The 17,865-nt window shown below is 33.7% G+C and overlaps 1 protein-coding gene across 2 annotated transcripts; it reads left to right on the top strand.

Annotated features, from left to right (window-relative positions):
• Positions 1-1,678: 1,678 nt before the first annotated feature.
• On the top strand, positions 1,679-13,125 carry LOC128992513 (asparagine synthetase [glutamine-hydrolyzing]-like). 2 transcript variants are annotated; one of them, XM_054416124.1, is made up of 11 exons: positions 1,679-1,786; positions 3,544-3,673; positions 4,671-4,796; positions 6,301-6,538; positions 7,685-7,861; positions 8,789-8,967; positions 9,461-9,638; positions 10,136-10,343; positions 10,655-10,828; positions 11,454-11,597; positions 12,968-13,125. In XM_054416124.1, the coding sequence occupies exons 2-11, from the start codon at positions 3,548-3,550 to the stop codon at positions 13,098-13,100; spliced, it is 1,683 nt and encodes a 560-aa protein (XP_054272099.1). In that variant the 5' UTR covers positions 1,679-1,786; positions 3,544-3,547; the 3' UTR covers positions 13,101-13,125. The 2 variants fall into 2 exon arrangements, with proteins under 2 accessions (XP_054272099.1, XP_054272098.1); XM_054416123.1 differs by lacking the exon at positions 1,679-1,786 and adding an exon at positions 2,987-3,072.
• The last annotated feature ends 4,740 nt before the right edge of the window (positions 13,126-17,865 follow it).

The following is a 17,865-nucleotide window of genomic DNA, read 5'->3' as shown; positions in this document are numbered from 1 at the left end:
TAGCTTACAGTTTCAACTTACAGAGCTCTTGCACCTCTGAAAGCCTCTGCACTCCCTGGGTTACTTGCACTTTCAGGAGCTGATCTTACAGGATCCTTTGTTGGTAAAGGTAAAAGAAATTGGTGGAAAACCTTTAATTCATTAAGTGATAACGCTGCTAGCGGCTTTGGATAAATTGGGGACCACAATTTCACTCAATGAAGATGTCAAGACTAAGCTCATTTGTCAGCTTTATATCCCCAAAACAAACACTGACTGACATAGAGCTGTACGATGGTTGTTACAAAAACAATGTCAAGATGAGAACCTTCCTCCAACAATATCCGCACTTTATCCGGCATTGCTAAGGGCTCATCTTTAGTGTTTTGAGTGGAAACAGGATTTCATTCAACATCCTAATAACCCATCATCCTCAGATTTTGGATGGAACAAATTAGGAAGTGCATACGAGCATATGTTGCTTGTACTTGTACCAACCCTTGTGGACCAGATCTAATCCTGGAACTTTGTCGCTGTTCATTCATGCTCCAAAAGGCGTTGCTGTCAACCTTGCACATGCCAGTCAAATGGACTCCGGTGTACTAAAATGTGCAAATGCGAAGGTAATATTCTGACAGTTATGACAACATGGGAGATTGCGAGGGTGAGCTGGATGATGATGAAGATATACATCTAAGTCAGATTTGCATTGAAAGTGACGATGATTGTAACTAAAACTGTTTAAAATGTCACCGTGTAAATGTAACTGTCGGAGTAAATTTGTAAACATCGTATTTATTTCACAATATTTGTATTAATTCAGCTATTTTAGTACCGTACCTGCTTTTTATCTTTCAATTGTATACAACATAACATACGGGAATGGAATAATTTCTAATTTATTTTATTGATATAATGGAATTATTATTATTAGAATTATCCAGTGGCCATTAAAATAATTTCAACCATGTAGGCTAAATATGTGTTATTGTAGGCTACATTTTTACGAACATTATAAATCTAAAATTATAAAAATGTATGTAAATTTGACAGGGGGCTATTTTATTCTAATATGCAATATCACAATAATCACCAGCCATATAGGTGAATAATTTGAAAGCACCAATAAATTTGTGAGTTATATTGTCACTCTTAGATAGGTGACTACGAAATCGAAATTATAGTTATTTTTAAAGATAGTCTGAATTTTTCTGTGTTAAATAAAATAGAATAGCAGACCTTGGAGAAAAAGGAAAGTTATGGACTTCTAATATTTGAACACTTTTCCCGGTATTAAAAGAGTGTGTTTCACCTTTTACTAAACTATCTTTTCTATTAGGTAAGCCTACAATAATTATTCCTTTACTTAGAAAAGTCTTGGCTTAAAATATCTACATTAGTATAGTATGGTCGCCATTCAAGTATTAAAGTAAAAATACGATTTCCCAACCAACCCTTATTTTCAGAGGTCAGTTCTATTCATATCAGACACGCCTCCGAGAAATTGAATCAACTCTGTGTCAAACGATTCTACTTGTTCCATCGGCAGTCAATTAAATTGACCGCAAGGCTATATGATAAGCTGCACACGTGTGCGACGCACATGCGCTGATTGGTTTCCCGCCACGCCGCACCGCTGCCACCTCACAGCTGTTCTATCTCCCTCTCTCTCACTCCACACTCCACTCTGCCGACACGAGTCGCGCGCCTGATCGTCGGCGTTTCTTCTCGTTTTGTTGTTGTGGCTGGCTGATCATAACCTTGCTTGTGGTCTCATCACTTCGCGTTGACCAGTTCGGCAATTCAGGTAAGCGTGGTTTTCAGTGTGTGTGAGTGTAAAAGCTACATTGTTTGAAACACAAATTATTGTTGAGGTTAAGCACAAAATTGCCGATTGAGTTTTGGTTGGATATGAAAATTGGTTTTTGATTAGCTCGCTTTTAAAACTGCCTCCCATTGACTAGCTCGTTTCCTCATTTGCAGCGGGAAATTTGAATAGATTATTGTTAATTAATCTTATCGTTTTAATTTAAACGATAAAACAAAACGATGTAATCAGTGGTAAAAACGAGTGGTCATTGTCTTTTATTGAAAAGCCTTGCACAAGATTATTAATCACAAATGCACTTTTTTGTTACATGTTAAAATTTATATTTGTTTACATATTTTGTCCATCTTTCTAATAGTTTTGTAACATAACCCTGGTAAAGACTAAAATTTATGAAATCCCCTTTTATTCTAGAGACAGCGTTTGCCTTGCCTACCTTTGGTTTGAGAATTATTTGTGTTAGGCTATACATATTTTTTTAGATATTTTAGGTACTAAAATCTATAAATAACTACTGTACTGGTAGTTTGAACAAAGTCATGACAGCTAAGATATTTGATACCTCTATATTAAATTCTGTTTACAATTAATTATATGTGCCCCAACTAAAACTAGCCTAGTTTAAAAAATCGTTATTCATATTTTTATTTAAAGTATAATATTTTAGAGTCTTGGTAACACACTGTTAAAAATATAACCCCAACTACCATAAACACAAAGTTAGTTGTCAACATTTATTTTGCATCTCGTTTCTGCTCATTTGCTAAACAAGTTTCCTTTTTCATGAATTAAAGCTCTGCACTTATTTAATAAAACCCTATGCTATAATCTTAATCATTTTAAAGTGATTACAGTATGAAGATTTCTGTTGTTAAGTTTCATAGTTGTAGTTGAGTGCCAGTTTTAGTTAGGAAAGAAACCCTCTTATCTTGTATTAATTTTACCAATTAACATGTCAATTAAAAAATAACTGCACCCAATATTGTTATCATTTTTAGACAAGTGTTATCGATTGCCATTTGCTCTTTGTTGGCCTTCTACATTTTAGGCTGACATTAGAATCATTTTCTTATCAGAGCCTTATCTTTGGACCAGACACATTGCATAATTTGTGTAAGACAATGGATTATTTAATGACAAAATTAAATCCCAACAATTATCAGATAAACAATGAAATGTCACACCTGTTCAAAAATGTGTAGGCTTAAACAGCCTGTTGTTTGGATTCAACTATTTATTATATGTGCATTTTGCTGTAGATTTGGGTGAGTTTTACTTTTTTGACTGAAAACCTGTTTAGACTCAATGTCTTCAATTCAATAAATTCTATAAGTTGCTAACAAGTTATTTTATTCACTCAAAACTACCATTGTCAGGCGATTTGTCATAGTTAACCTGTAAACTAAGCTGTTAATCAAGTTTTTTTAAATCGTTTGTAATAAAAAATGTACAAATTAGATTTAAAAAATACTGTATGATTTTCTCAATAAATAAATATAGGAAAAAACATATTGTTTTGATGAAGTATAGGGGCATGAAAAGAAATAACGATTTTTGAAAGTTTTCAAGTTTGAATAGCTTTATCATGGCTGTTGTAGTTTGACATATGTCAAGAACTGTATTTTACTTTTTGGTTAAAGAAATGTCTTGAATGCCGCCTACTTACTATGTTTCATTATTAGTATTTAATTAATTAATACAATTTAGTTTTTGATAATTTTATCTAATATTTTTAGGAATATGTGTGGCATTTGGGCACTGTTTGGCGTGTCCACGGACAGTGTCGAGCACACGGACAGATCTTTTGCCAAGATCAAACATCGAGGCCCTGATGCCTGGAAGATCCAATATGACAACAAAGTCAAGGTAAGATAGTCTTGTTCATTTTAAGATTAGTTACGTCAAAGAGATAATAAATTGACAAATTTGATAGATGTTCTTAAAAACAGTGAAATTAGAAAATGGTTTTAAAAACAAAAATGTTTAATTTAAGATTTCTTGATGACCCTCCTAAAATATAAAGTATTGGGGGACCGACCCTTGCTCGGTTTTGGTTAATTTGATTAAATGGTATAAGTAGTTTACGCAATGATCGCGTAAAGTTAGTGTTAATGACACAAGTAGAAAATTTAAGGCCTTGGCGAGTGCCTTAAAAACTTCTACGAGTGTCGTTAACACTATTTACGCGAGTTGCATACACTACTTTACCTACGACCGGTTTTTAATTACTAATAATCACCACTCAAAACTTCTCGGAGAGGTTATGTTTTAGTTTATAACCTCTCATTGCCACTGACATTGATGCAACAACTCATTGTACCAATTGCCAATTGCACCAATCATTAACAATTAAATTTGTAAACAGCTGATTAGTTTAAGTTCGAAGCATTACAATTTTACTTCTCTCTCAATCCTTGAACCTCATTGGTCCGTTACCCGTGTTGTTATGTAATATAAATTTGTCTTAAACTACATATTCTGGAGGACAAAGTGTGTGCTTTTGTAGTTAATAAGAACAAAGTAAACTGTTTGATGCTAAATAAGAGTAAGCATTTACATTGGTAGAGTAAACTTACAAAAAGTTATTTATTATTGAACTAAAAAAATGTCTTAGATTATTGTTTCATCAATTAACTATATAAAAGGTCCTAACATTTGAATAGACAGCACAAAAATGTTTCCATGAAAGCTGTAGGCCTTCTGTAACCATTGACTTTTGAATCTAAGTATACTGAAGTTCCATCAACAGTCAAGGCTGTTACCTACCAAATTTATCCATGTTACTGACAACTGTTACAGTTTAGTTTTTATCATATAATTTCCTAGTCTGATCTAGTCTACTATAATTGTTATGTGGTTGCAGTGTGCCTGTCTCGGCTTCATGCGTCTCACCATCATTGACAATGTGTATGGCATGCAGCCTATGATCCTACACAACTACCCCCACCTCACCCTGCTGTGCAACGGGGAGTTGTACAACTACAAGAGGGTAAGACACTAGCTTCCGTACTAGGATCGTAGGAATTTGGTTGTATTAATAAAAGTTACATCACTGGTTTTTAAGTATTAGAGATTACAAATGCAGTAGATTTTTTCTTTAATTTTCCTATATACATCCATCTCATTGAGCTCATAGATGTTTTTATTTATATAGATAAAAATACTTTGACGATTTTCTAAATGCACTGTGCTTAGTAAAATAGTTTTTATACCAACTCTTAAGAAAATTTAATATCTCATTCAATTAAAGTTCACATTATATTAAAATTTACTAAAATATTTTGAGATTAATTCGTATTTTAACGTGAACAAATTACAATAAATATTTTTCCTTTAAATACTTTTAACATTAGTTTACTTAAAAAAATTCAATTTTTAACTCCATTAATTTTTTGTAAAAAAAAATTGTAAAAATTGATTGTTAAAGTTAAATTACTTAACCATTTTGATAAACAAACCAATGCTACTTTACTATTGCAAGGTTTATCTGTGTGAAATTATTAAGAAGCAAATTAAATTTCATTGCAAGATCAGCCAGCAAATGAGCAGAAACTAGATCCAGTCGCTGATCCAGCATTCTTAGGGTTGTCACTTCTGATAAACTAGCATGATTCAAGATTCAAGTTAAGTTTGCAGTATCCGTGTTAAAATATCCACATCTACGTTGTGGTGTTGACTATCTTGAAGTCAGTCTGTTTATCATGTTTAGACATAAAAGAGAGATATTTCGTTAAAGACCAAGCAGCACATTTTTTCACTGTGCTTTGTGTACAGTAAATTGGTGTACCCTCCTCTTACATTCAATACATTTTTCATATTTTTTAAGCATTTGAACACTGGAGACAGTTGATTGTAAACTAATTATCCTCTGAATTTATTGAAAATAAGAGAAGTAATTGAATGCCAAAGGTGATTAAGTAAAAGTCAGAATACTTTTTAGATGAAAGCTAGTTAGTACAATAATTTGCATCAAACGACATACTATTCTTATTTTGTATCAGAGCTTAAAAGAGGTATAAAAACTAATTTTGCTGGTTCCATTAACATAAGGATACCAAAGAGTATTCAAAACCATTTTAAGTAACGTCTTGTTTTATCGGTTAACTTAACTTAACTTAACTGTATGTCTTATAGTATTTTTTATGACTTTTAATAAACTCTCAACTTGACAAAAACTAAAATACACTTACAATTTTATTCTATTTGGGTAACTTAGATAAGAATGTTCACTGCTTCTTCGCCGATCAATCAATACTTTACTGAAAACAGCTGTTTTCTAATATGTATTCGTTTCACAAACAATACAGACTAAGTGTGGTTTGAGGGCTATTAGAAGCTCAGCTGTTTTTTTCACTGTTTTCAGACAACACAGACATTTGTTTAGCAAAATCACAAATGGAAAAAACAATAACATCCTGAATTTCATGTAGAAATTCAGAACGTTTGACAACACTGATGTAAAATATATTTGATCCAACGATTTTTTTTTTCAGCTTGGAGAACATTTCAAATTTGAGTACGAGACTCGCTGTGACGTCGAGTGCATAACTCACCTGTTCGCCACTCGAGGTATCGAGTTTTGTGTGCAGCACTTGGACGGAGTCTTCGGCTTCGTGCTTGTCGACAGCAAAACACAGCGAGTGTACGTCGGCCGTGATCCCTTTGGAGTCAGGCCTCTTTTTCGCATCAAATCAGACGTCGGCATCGTAGGATTCTGTTCTGAGGCGAAAGGTACATCTTTAAATTGCCCTTGTGTAAATTATGGTCATTCTTATTCTGGATTTCTACTTTTCAAACCTATAAACATAAAGCCTTCATATACAGATGTGTCAGAATGTTTTACAATAACTACTTATTGTTTTGGAGATTACACTTTTATGATGGCAATACATTTATATTTCACATTCAATCCATCCAAGTCAAATCTAAAAAATGTGAATGCATTTTTTCAGAAAGTTATTACATAAGAAAGGCAACTTTTATTATTTGAACATCCTGTATGGCTGTCAAACACAATATAGTTTTAAGATATAAAAATGCTGTATGTAATGTGTCATTTAAAGCCATCCATATTTAGATAATATGAGCAATAATGGATCAAAAAATATTTGATCTTTCAAGACACCACAACAGCATATGCATCGATGGTTCTTTTTTCATCTCTTATTTTTTATTAGAGTTATTTTTTCTTGACTTTGCTGTCCTTCAAAGATTCATGAGATAAGCGAATCACATAAAATGCACATGATCGGTTGTTTCACTGACATCTAACACCTGGCTATCAAGAGTGTCAAGTGAAGCTGAAAACTCAGTACCAAGGTCAGCCTTCTAACATGGGCAATGCTGTCAAACTGGCTGTATTAAATCTTCGCTAAAATTGTTTTGGGAACACATTCCATGCAACTTGATTTTAATAATTGCTTTATGTACCATAGTCTTAAAGAAACATTTTTAATGCTAAGTCTGTAATATAAGCTCTTATATCCCATATCCATATCATTAATAAAATATATCTCTTAGGGAATCTGTTTCACTAAGAGAAGGTATTATTACTTTAAATTCCCAAGTTCTTAGGTGTAAAATATTTATGTATTTTTTTTACCAAACACAACACTTAAACAAAAATAACAGTTTGATTTAATGATTTTTCTAATTTTTCTATTGCAATCGTAAGTTGTAACATAAAGTTGACAAACATTTCACTCAACAACACAAATTACCTTTCATCATCCGAATCTTGATTATTCCACAAATTGAAAGTAGACACAAACTAATATGCATTAAACATCATACAAAATAAGCTATGGTTGACGTGTGCCCCTTCTCATCAACCATTACTGTGCCTCAAATTCATCATATTTCTCATCATGGTTGCAGGTTTGATGAGCCTGTCCAGCAAGATGAACGGAGGCAAGTGGACGGTAGAACAGTTTCCTCCTGGACACTTTGCAGAGTACCAACTGAACAAGGATGGAACAGCAACCCTACTGAGGGAACAGCGCTACTACAGCCTCGGTGCCGCACCTGCCTTCCAAACACTGGTGCCTTACTCAGGTAAGAGAACTGCTCCTTAACTACATCTGGATGACTCTTTCTTCATCCACCTATTAGTGTGCCTTCATTAACTTGGTGATGATTTAAAGTTTACATGGTTATTGCAGACATTTTCCATCTTACATTATTAAAACGGAAGCACAACAACATTTCAGGACCAGGAATCCCTGTTGTGGTGGGAAGAACCTAGTAAATAAATAAAAATTTGAGTACGCAAACACATAATCAAGCAGCACTGAGAAATATAATTCTGTAGCTGAAAATGACAAATTAATGTTTCATGCTCAATTTTTTGGCAGTAAAATAAAAATAAGAAAAAGTAGTGGAAAAACAACGCTGTCCTCTTAACATCAGGTTACAAAGGCACAATTTCAGGACTCAAGTTGCAGCATTGTTTTTTTACTTGTGTTTGTTAACTTCCTTTTCAACTTTTTGATTACTATTCACATTTGTTTGTTTTCAGTTAAACTGTGTTTTCTGGCGCTGTTTGGTTTGTATAATAAAGACAAAATTTCTCTTACTGGAGAGAGGCCTTCAAACATAAATATAGATAATATTCTACTCATCAAAGAGATCATAGACCTACAGTTTATAGCTACTACTGTACCAGTATGTTGTCGGTGATAAGGAAGATGTAAGCAGATGAAGTCCTTTGATCTAACCACTAGACCAGTCAATTCCCATTAGGGCTAGTTTGTCTAGTGATATTTTTAGGTTTTAGATCCCATCCCAGCTGAACACAGGAGTCATAATCCAGATCCCGTAATGCTATGAAAATTCTGGTTTAATAATCAGTAAAGGAAATCGGCTGTAAAAGTCCTCAAAAAAGTAAACTATCATGTGTGAAACGTTTTTCTGAAACATTTGAAATTCAAACTGATTGAATCCATCCTAAGCAAATCTCATTGAATTTATTTCCTGTTGCAGAGCTCAGTGAGATGGACATTCACGGCAACATTCGCAAGCTGCTCACAGCCGCAGTGCAGAAGAGACTGATGGCTGAGAGGAGGATTGGATGTTTCCTCTCTGGGGGTCTCGACTCTAGTCTTGTGGCTGCCTTAGTTGTCAAACTGGCCAAGGAAGCTAACCTACCATACAAAATTCAGGTGAGACACAAACATAATTAGATTTTTTTGGATTGTTAATTATTAAAAAAAATAGTATGAAAGAAAACAACAAAAACATAGCCAGTTAAAAAAAATAGAGAATTGGACTGGTCACACCTAGTCGGTGGGAATAGGTGATGTAAAACTTGCTTGTAAAATATATTTGATTATTATACTGAGGTTTTCTGAAACATTTAGAAAATTGATTAAATTATACAAGGACCATTTTTTTCAACCTCCGATCACAACCTCCAATCGCTCCGTGCAGACCCTATGCGGGCAGAATAAAGCTGGTAAAATTTCATTTAACCAGTTAATCCTTACTCACAAATTTTTATTCATTTTAGAGTTGGATGTGAACCGTATTTATCACAGAAATGGATTAAAAAGGCTACTGTACATTCTCATCTGATAGCAATAGATTTTATATAAAATAATTTATGAATCATTTCCAACAACAAATACTATTTCAACAAAACCCTCTCTTCCATAGACGTTCGCCATAGGTATGGGTGAGAGCCCTGACATCTTGGCCGCACGTAAGGTCGCACAACACATTGGGTCTGAACACCACGAGATCTCCTTCTCGCCCGAGGACATAGCTGAGGCCCTCGACCATGTCATCTACTCCCTGGAGACTGCGGATATCACAACTGTACGAGCATCTGTCGGTTAGTTACCAAAAACTTTAGATAAAGATACTTCTTGACAATCTTTTGATGTTTGTAAAAAATGATTTAATTTTTTTTTATTGTATATTTACTGCATGCATTGGTGAAAAACAAAATACCTTTCAGATAATAAGCTGTCACTTTTAGTGGTTTGGAATTACCAGTTATCAGGCATATTCTTAAGCTAAAAGTGAAAATTCTATACATATTAAATTCAAATTGTGAAATAACAAATATTTTCTCTTAGTGACCTACTTTTTCATCAGTAGACTTAATAGTTTTTAAGGTAAATTAAATTAGAGTGATGCAGCTCCTCTTTCTATTGCTTATTACTCTACATTCTTTGTATTCTTTCTTTTCATATCGCTGTTGTATTTGACTCAGGAGGTTTCAGCAAAGCTTATTAGCTACTAAAATATTTTTCTGGCATCTGGGGCATTCATAATTGGTAGAAACAGTAGGAATGCCAACAAACATTCAAAATTCACATGCTGTAGGCATGTACCTGATCTCCCGATACGTCAAGACACAGACAGACACAACAGTGGTGATGAGTGGGGAGGGGGCAGACGAGCTGGCGCAAGGGTACATCTACTTCAGAGACGCGCCGAGTGCTGAGGAGGGACATCGTGAGAGTCTACGACTGCTGCATGACATACACAAGTATGATGGACTGCGAGCTGACCGTACTACCTCAGCACACAGGTTAGTAGGGTTGTTGCAATATAAGTTAATTAAGGACACTTAAGTTTACTGTTCGGACTTGTATTAATTTTAGCTAACATTTGTAGTAATGATTAATTACATTTAGCCTATCTAATATTTAGATTCAAGACTAAGTCTGGATCCATTTGCTATCTGTCAGCGAGTCTTACTAATGCAATCAAACAAAAGTTTGGTGTTAGATTCTCACAAGGGTATTGACCGTAAAAAAAAACTTATAATGCCAACGGTATTGATACAAGATAAACAATATAGCAGAACAATGTTTTGTTGATTTGTTTGTATATGTTCAGTCTAGAACTGCGAGTCCCGTTCCTAGACCTGCAGTTTACACAGTACTACCTGAGTCTCCCCGGTGAACTGAGACAACCGCAGAAAGGCGTAGAGAAACATCTGTTGCGTAGTGCCTTCAACAACACAGGGCTGCTCCCGGACAACATCCTGTGGAGGCACAAGGAGGCTTTCAGGTCAGTCTCAACATTAGATTAGATTTAGACGACACCGACACACTTTGGAGGATAGATTTTGATAGACACTGTGATTTTAAATTGTGGCATTAAAAATTTACACTGAAGGTCTGAAACTCTTGGTATGTTGACCCTACTACCATCAACTTCACGTTTAGTTGCAAAATCTGATTTTTTAAATGTAAGTTTCATGTTTCATGTTTAACTAATTATAATACGTGGCACGGTAAACCTCACCAACAGTCTATCTTGACATGAGGCTTAGCATATACTTTATTTATATGCGTTCAATTTGTCTTTGAAGGATGTTTTAACATAAATTCTGTATTTGCTGTATTGCAAATGAGATCATTGCTTGGCTTTTTGATCTAACGCTTTCTCTGGCTCCTATAATTATCCAACCTTTTTCATCTCTTGACCATGGTTTGGTTTCTTACCCAACAAGAGGGTGATTCTATTGTATAGGCTAGAGATTTTGTCTGAGGTGCCAGTAACTCGATTTATCCTAAGCACAATTTGTTTGTCTTTTGTTTGAACATAGGTATTTATTTAGTATACTTAAAACTTTTACAGAAAAATTTAGAAACTGTAAAATGTAGTTTACCACAATTGTTTCTGTCTGCAGTGATGGTGTTGCTAGTATCAAAAAGTCGCTGTTCCAAGTCATTCAAGAGTTGGTGGAAGAGAAAGTCTCAGATGAAAGTCTACAGAAGGCCTCAGCCAAATACCCCCACTGCACACCTAAGACAAAAGAGGCTCTTTATTACAGGTGTGTTATTGTCATTTACTTTTGTATTACGTACACTAAGTTAAAACAGTTATTAACTAATGAGTAATGAATAACATTTTATCTTCACCCACAGTTTCAATCGTGAACTTGTTATCAAATCAAAAGGTTTGACAACAGTTTTTCGTTTTCAATAATAAGAATAAATGAGCATCATAATTTTTGTTCAATATTCCCATAAAAATAGCAGTGCTACTAAACATTCATTTAACACTGAGCTTAGGGCGGGTTTACATTAATTCGAGCTCGCATAGGAGTACGGCTCACATTTCTCCTCAAATAAGTGTCAACCACAATTCTACTCGCATGCTAGTAGTGGAATGCGAGTATGAATGATATTTTTTTGTTTGAGTTACTTTCCAACATGTCGGGAAATTCTCGCACACTACGTCTTTGTGAAACCATTAATAGTTTGTGAAAACGTAGGTGTGGTAGAAAAGGTCAATTTCTGTTTGTTTATAGCTTTACAGCTGTTCAATGAGTGATGGCTATAAAGTTTATCGATGATGTATGTTAAATTTCATATTTTTTTCCACAGACCCCCAAAACACCTTCTTGAATAATTTGACTCATACTTCTTATACAAACATATATTATACATTTCTACATAGTTCTTGAATAAGCTCACTAGTTATACATAGGCTACTAAACATAAACATATACACAGTGATCACATAAGACCAATGTGATCGCTGATTATGAATACTTATCTTTCACCATACAACTACATCACTCGCGACTGCTACTATTATTCCAGTATCAGCTACAATGCAAACGCTGCTGGAATTCGATCCATTCGACACTGGAATAGTAACTCATTCGCTATTCAAGTAAATGGAATGCGAGCTCGAACTAATGTAAACGTGCCTTTAGAAGTTAGATTCATCAAATAAATAATTTTTGAATGGTTTTAGTTTTTGTTTATATTTTTGTACATTGTTATCTTGAATTTTGGTTTGAATAAGTTCTTTACCATAAGTCAATAAAAATGCTCACCATGTTTTTAGTTGTCTTTCTCTAAATGCAGTCATTTCTCTGTTGCTGTAAATCCTTAGTTAAGCTTCAAAAACCTTAAAAAATGAACATTTTCCACAAGGAGTGAATTTTAAGCTATATTCGACTATTGGAAAGGTGCAAATTTTGAAAATTCCAATTAGAACAGCTAGATTAGTCTATTGACTGGGGGACTGAAACAACGGTTTGTTGTGTTGTTGACGAGCAATACCGGGTGAGTATACCGAGCAATACCAGATGAATCAGCATTAATTTTAGTTAGAAGTGATACTGATTTTTCTTTGTATGATAACTTAACCTGTATTTAAATATGGCAATCAATTAAAGTTTGTTTTCAGGGAAGTGTTTGAGAAGCACTATGCGGGCCAGATTGAGTGGCTCATGCCGTACTTCTGGATGCCTAAGTGGACGGATGTCACCGACCCTTCCGCTCGATTCATTAAACATTACGCTGCTGAAGATAAGGCTTGATCTGACAATAAAATATTACTTGTTATTCTGTTTTAGAAAATTACCTTGCCCCTAGTCAATTTATATTTAGCGAATTTACCATTTAGGGAATAAGCTATTACCATTTGTCTCATGGTAAGGCCTCCAAGACCGATTTATTTTGTTTTGATGTCCACAGAAGCCAAAAACACAACCCAATCCAATTGATATACCGGTAGCCTATATATATGTATGTGTGTGTGTGTTCGTTAGCACAATAACTCGAGTAAACATGTATGCCTTTATTCAAACAAGTTTGCAAACCAGATCAGTCTATGGGAACAGGGTTTTATGGGGTAAAAACTGGATTTTTCCCATATTTTATCCCAAAATACAATTTTGTAATTTCTTTCCAAAGTATTTTGTAAAATTTTAAAAAAGCAAATAATCTAGTCTTTTGAAGCAATGTTGTACGCTTAATGGTTCTGGAGAAAATTTAAAAAATGCTAAATTAAAAATCTTCATGTTTTTATCATGAAGAAGAAGAATTAATAAGCTGTTGTAGTGTGATTGTTTAGGCATTAACTTATTCAATTAAAAACGATGTTTGAACTTTTTTTTAGAGTTCTGGGATAGTTAAAAGGGTTTTAAAAATATACAAACACTTTTTCTTTTGTGGGAGAACGTTCAGTTTAGAATGATTTGTTACCTCTTCAAACCCTAAAAAATAATTTTGCATTTGTGTTATCATAATAGTTGAAAACATTATTGTAATTAAAAATTTTTAAATTGATTTCCAACAAAACTTAAGTATTGGGTTTAATCTAAATAATCTTTTCTATTAGTTTTCTCAGTTTCTGTATGTAGCCTATGTTTTAGACAGGACCAGATACAGTCTTGTCTATAAGAATTAACATCCTGCCTTTTCAACTAGCATAAAAATCAAATCACATGGATTATATTGATAAGAATAAATAAATAGATGAATTGTGTAAATATAAACCAAATATCCAATTTAGCTGTGTACATCCATGCTAGTCAACATAGGTACTAGTTTCTGCAATGTACAGTAATAATAATTTTTCCAAAATTTTTCCATTAAACATTTTACAATATTGAAAACATTTTCATTCACATTTTCGTGCAGAGATATTTTGATGTTTCGACAAAAGCTGAGAGGGATCCCAGCGGCCGAGGAAATCTAATTTGGAGACGCTATCAACCAATTACTTCCTTGCGCAGGATATTGGACAACCTTTGTCAGAGCTTCAAAAATCGAGAGTATTGCATCGGAATCATAGTAAAAACATTTTGTATGTTACTGTACTTATGTTAGGATTAAATAAATATAAAGGGGTAAGAGCATTTGTCAGACGTTTCAATTACAACCTCATCACAGTTTATTAATAAAGTAAATTTTCCACATTCATTCTCTGCAAATCAATAAATGACTCGGTGGTTCCATTCAACAATTTGTAATGAATGAGTTGAACATATAATCAATGAAGTAGTTTATTGAATATCAAATCAACCCACAAAGTGGTATTCACTGTCAACCACTCAGGTTAAGATTGAATCAAGGTCTTTTAGCAGCTTCTAACCAACTGAGCAGAAAATTAGGAGTCATGATGGAGATAAGGCATTAATTAGATGGTTGACAGAAGAAGGATCGATAGGTTGGTAGTAGGGATAAGGGAGGGTTATGGGGGGAGAAGAGGGTGGAAAATGGGAGGGGTGGTTGCCCGGGCATGCACTAGAAGCCTGTTGCTCTCTAACACTGCTTCAGGTAAGTCATATTGGACTATAATTTGCAAATTATATAAAACCTCCTTTTTGTCACTACTGTTCACAATATTTGACCCTTAAGAAAATTGTTTTGATAACTTATTTATTTTTGAATAATATAGGCACTGTTTTAATATTTCTTAAAATTATATTGAGTTGTTATCTTGGAATATTATGATTTATGATTGGTAATAACAAATTATAAGGTTGGGACTTTGAAGAGAATAAATAAAGAGATTATAGATAAAAATTATAAATTAATTGTGTAATCAACGTGGTAAAAAAATGAATAGTTTTAATATGCATTGTCAAAAGTATTATAAAAAAATTATTTTTTTGGATGTCACTTTAATTTGTATTAGGGTTAGATTTATCAATATTAAGTAGTGTTTGAAATACTTTTACAATTTGTCTTAATCTAAAAGTGTGTTAAGGTTGTTTTGTTTGTTAGACTGACATACACACACACACACACATATGTTTGCGATATACTCTAATATAAAATGTTCTAAACCTGGTAAAAGCGTTTTCAAACTAATGCAATGAAAGACTTGGAGTGCTCTCACGATTTTGTGGTTTCGAGATTATGAACGAATGTAATTCAAATGGTCTTCACGAGAGTAATTGCGTTTTTTTATGAAAGTTTATCAAGTTTCGTTAACAAAACTGGAACTAGGCCTACATTTGAATTTGGAAAAAAAACCTTTTAATAACTTACAATGCATTTAAAAGTCTGTAGTAGAATTAATATTGTCATAATTACCTGTATAAGTTATTTAATATTTTTAATTTGCTTATAAAATATTTAGTATATTACTGCTGTATAAGACTATATATTCATCCCTGAAAACATAATAATCTCCTTGATGCTGTAATATAAACCCGAACCCGACATATTCTGCATTAAAAGATTGAATGAATTCAGTACGGACATTGGAAAGTTTGCTTTAATTTGAACGGTTCTGATTCAATAGGAAATAGGGATGATTTAGGTAAATAAAAATATTAACCAAATCACCCTTCCCCATGCAAACCACACAGCCACAGTCACACTGTCTGGGGTCTTGTCATTTATCAACCCTGTCATTTGCCACAGGTCATTTGGACGTTTCATGGCAGTTGCTGCTAAATAGTTGTTGTGTTTATTTCATGGCAAAATTTTAAGCTAGCAATTCAATACAGTGTTTACCTCTAGAGAGTTTTAATTTGTTAAGTAAAATGGTTTGAGAACTTAAATCATTCGGTTAGTTCACACTGTAGAATGGTATTTTACTAATTCCTTTCCAAGGTAAAATGAAATATCAAAGGTGGAACAGTAAGACAAGACATAGATAAATGCTAATTTCACAAACTTTTTACTCTTGAGCTCCTCAGAGCAAAATACATAATTAGTTCTAATTTAATAGTTTTTTACAAGGAAAGTAGGGTGCAGGACAGCGGAAATGGGTGTGATGCTTTTGCTGGAGTAAATAAAGAAATGAGTTTTTAGGGTTGTGTATCTCAAGGAATTGGTTTTAGTGCTTAGTTTTAGTACAACTGAAAGGTTTTATCTTGTAAAACAATCGCTCTTGCGTTTCTTTTCTTGCTATGCAGTAATGCAGTATCGGTTTCTTGTTAAAGCAAAAGGAAATTTGCCAAAGCTAAATTAACACAACTTAACTTAGTTATTGTTGATTTAACCACCCTGCAAGTAAGACCAACAAATTACTGCTGTTAAAGCATATGAATTATTTAATTTTATACAAATTTAGCGATCAATCAAACACTGGGTTTGGTTGCTCTATATACTCTGACTTAACAGAAACAGGCACATAAATACAGACATGACTACCTGTTCCAACCTAAAGGTGAGTGAGCGTAGCGAACAAACTTCAACTAGGACGTGATTGAGCCATGCGAACGAGATAATCTTGAAAATTAAGAAGTTAAACGGGGCAAAGCCCGCGGGTTACAGCTAGTCAAATAATAAATGGATCAAAAGTCTAAATGGAGTAGTTACAAAAAAACATAATTCAAAGCCTGCAAAAGATTAACAAGATGCCTTCATCTAACGCAGCAATTTGAAAAAATAAAAGCTTATGTCTACGAATTTTTACCTGTGAGACATGACATGTATTACATTCCTCTAAAAAACATTCAATAATTCCATCTTCAGACTAGGACAAAAATCATAACTTAGTGGTTGTCAATGATAAATTCTTTTCATGAGTACAAAATAGTTTGACTCTTTAAGGCTTTGTGAAGAGCATGAGGTCATGGTTTACAGTACATAGAAAACAATGTTTCCACTACTTTGACCTTGGCATCTCCACATAACAATCATCTTTTAATACCAATGTCTGATGTGTATCTGTCTTTCCTCAAAGTTCCCGCAACCATTGTAAAACATATTGCTTCACTTTCCAGTTTTAGTGTAGCAGTGTGACTGGTGTGGCAAAATTAATACTCTATTCTGAAATGGCCACAATACGAATGTAGTTATTTTAAGCCAAGTATATAAGTGCTGCCCACCCTAACTCGGCTAACCCCATCAACACCTCTATGATAAAACCACTTTACCTGTATAGTTTAAAAATAATACTACATTGGTTATATTATGCCACTAAGTAAAGCAGGTATTACAACTCAAGTTGTAGTGATTTTTTTGTGCATTTTGAGTGTTAACTCCACTAATACTTTAGAGATCGGTCAAAGTCAAACCTTGTTCTTTTCACCTTGAATCTAGACATTTAGTTAGAAAACATAATTAATAAGCCCAATGACAAAATGACATCTGGGGATTGAATGTGTGCAGAAAGAAAGAATACTGTGTGTTTAGTTGTGAGCATTGTCTTATAGAAGATCATGTTGCAGCTTTCTTTTTTTACTTAGACTAAGACCATAAGACTTACATGAATAGCATGTATCACTTATTTAATTTACTAACTATCAATCTGTTATCATATTTTAGACATTTATTGTTGTAATCAAGTAAAATAATCTGAGAATATCACTCACCGACAAAATGTTGAATCATGAGAAA

Source organism: Macrosteles quadrilineatus, unplaced genomic scaffold (assembly GCF_028750875.1).
Source record: "Macrosteles quadrilineatus isolate MER2022 unplaced genomic scaffold, UCM_ALF_1.0 Scaffold_4__1_contigs__length_99947679, whole genome shotgun sequence".
Classification (NCBI taxonomy): domain Eukaryota; kingdom Metazoa; phylum Arthropoda; class Insecta; order Hemiptera; family Cicadellidae; genus Macrosteles; species Macrosteles quadrilineatus.
The sequence above is the reverse complement of the archived record's forward strand: the minus strand, read 5'-3'. Positions and strand labels throughout refer to the sequence as shown.

What these genes read in the sequence shown, in the direction of transcription:
- LOC128992513 (XM_054416123.1), top strand. Translation starts at nt 3,002, where the DNA reads ATGTGTAGGCTTAAACAGCCTGTTGTTTGGATTCAACTATTTATTATA. An exon ending in ACCTACCATACAAAATTCAG is followed by an intron (nt 8,968 to 9,460) that starts GTGAGACACAAA and finishes TCTCTTCCATAG; the next exon opens with ACGTTCGCCATAGGTATGGG. An exon ending in AAAGAGGCTCTTTATTACAG is followed by an intron (nt 11,598 to 12,967) that starts GTGTGTTATTGT and finishes GTTTGTTTTCAG; the next exon opens with GGAAGTGTTTGAGAAGCACT.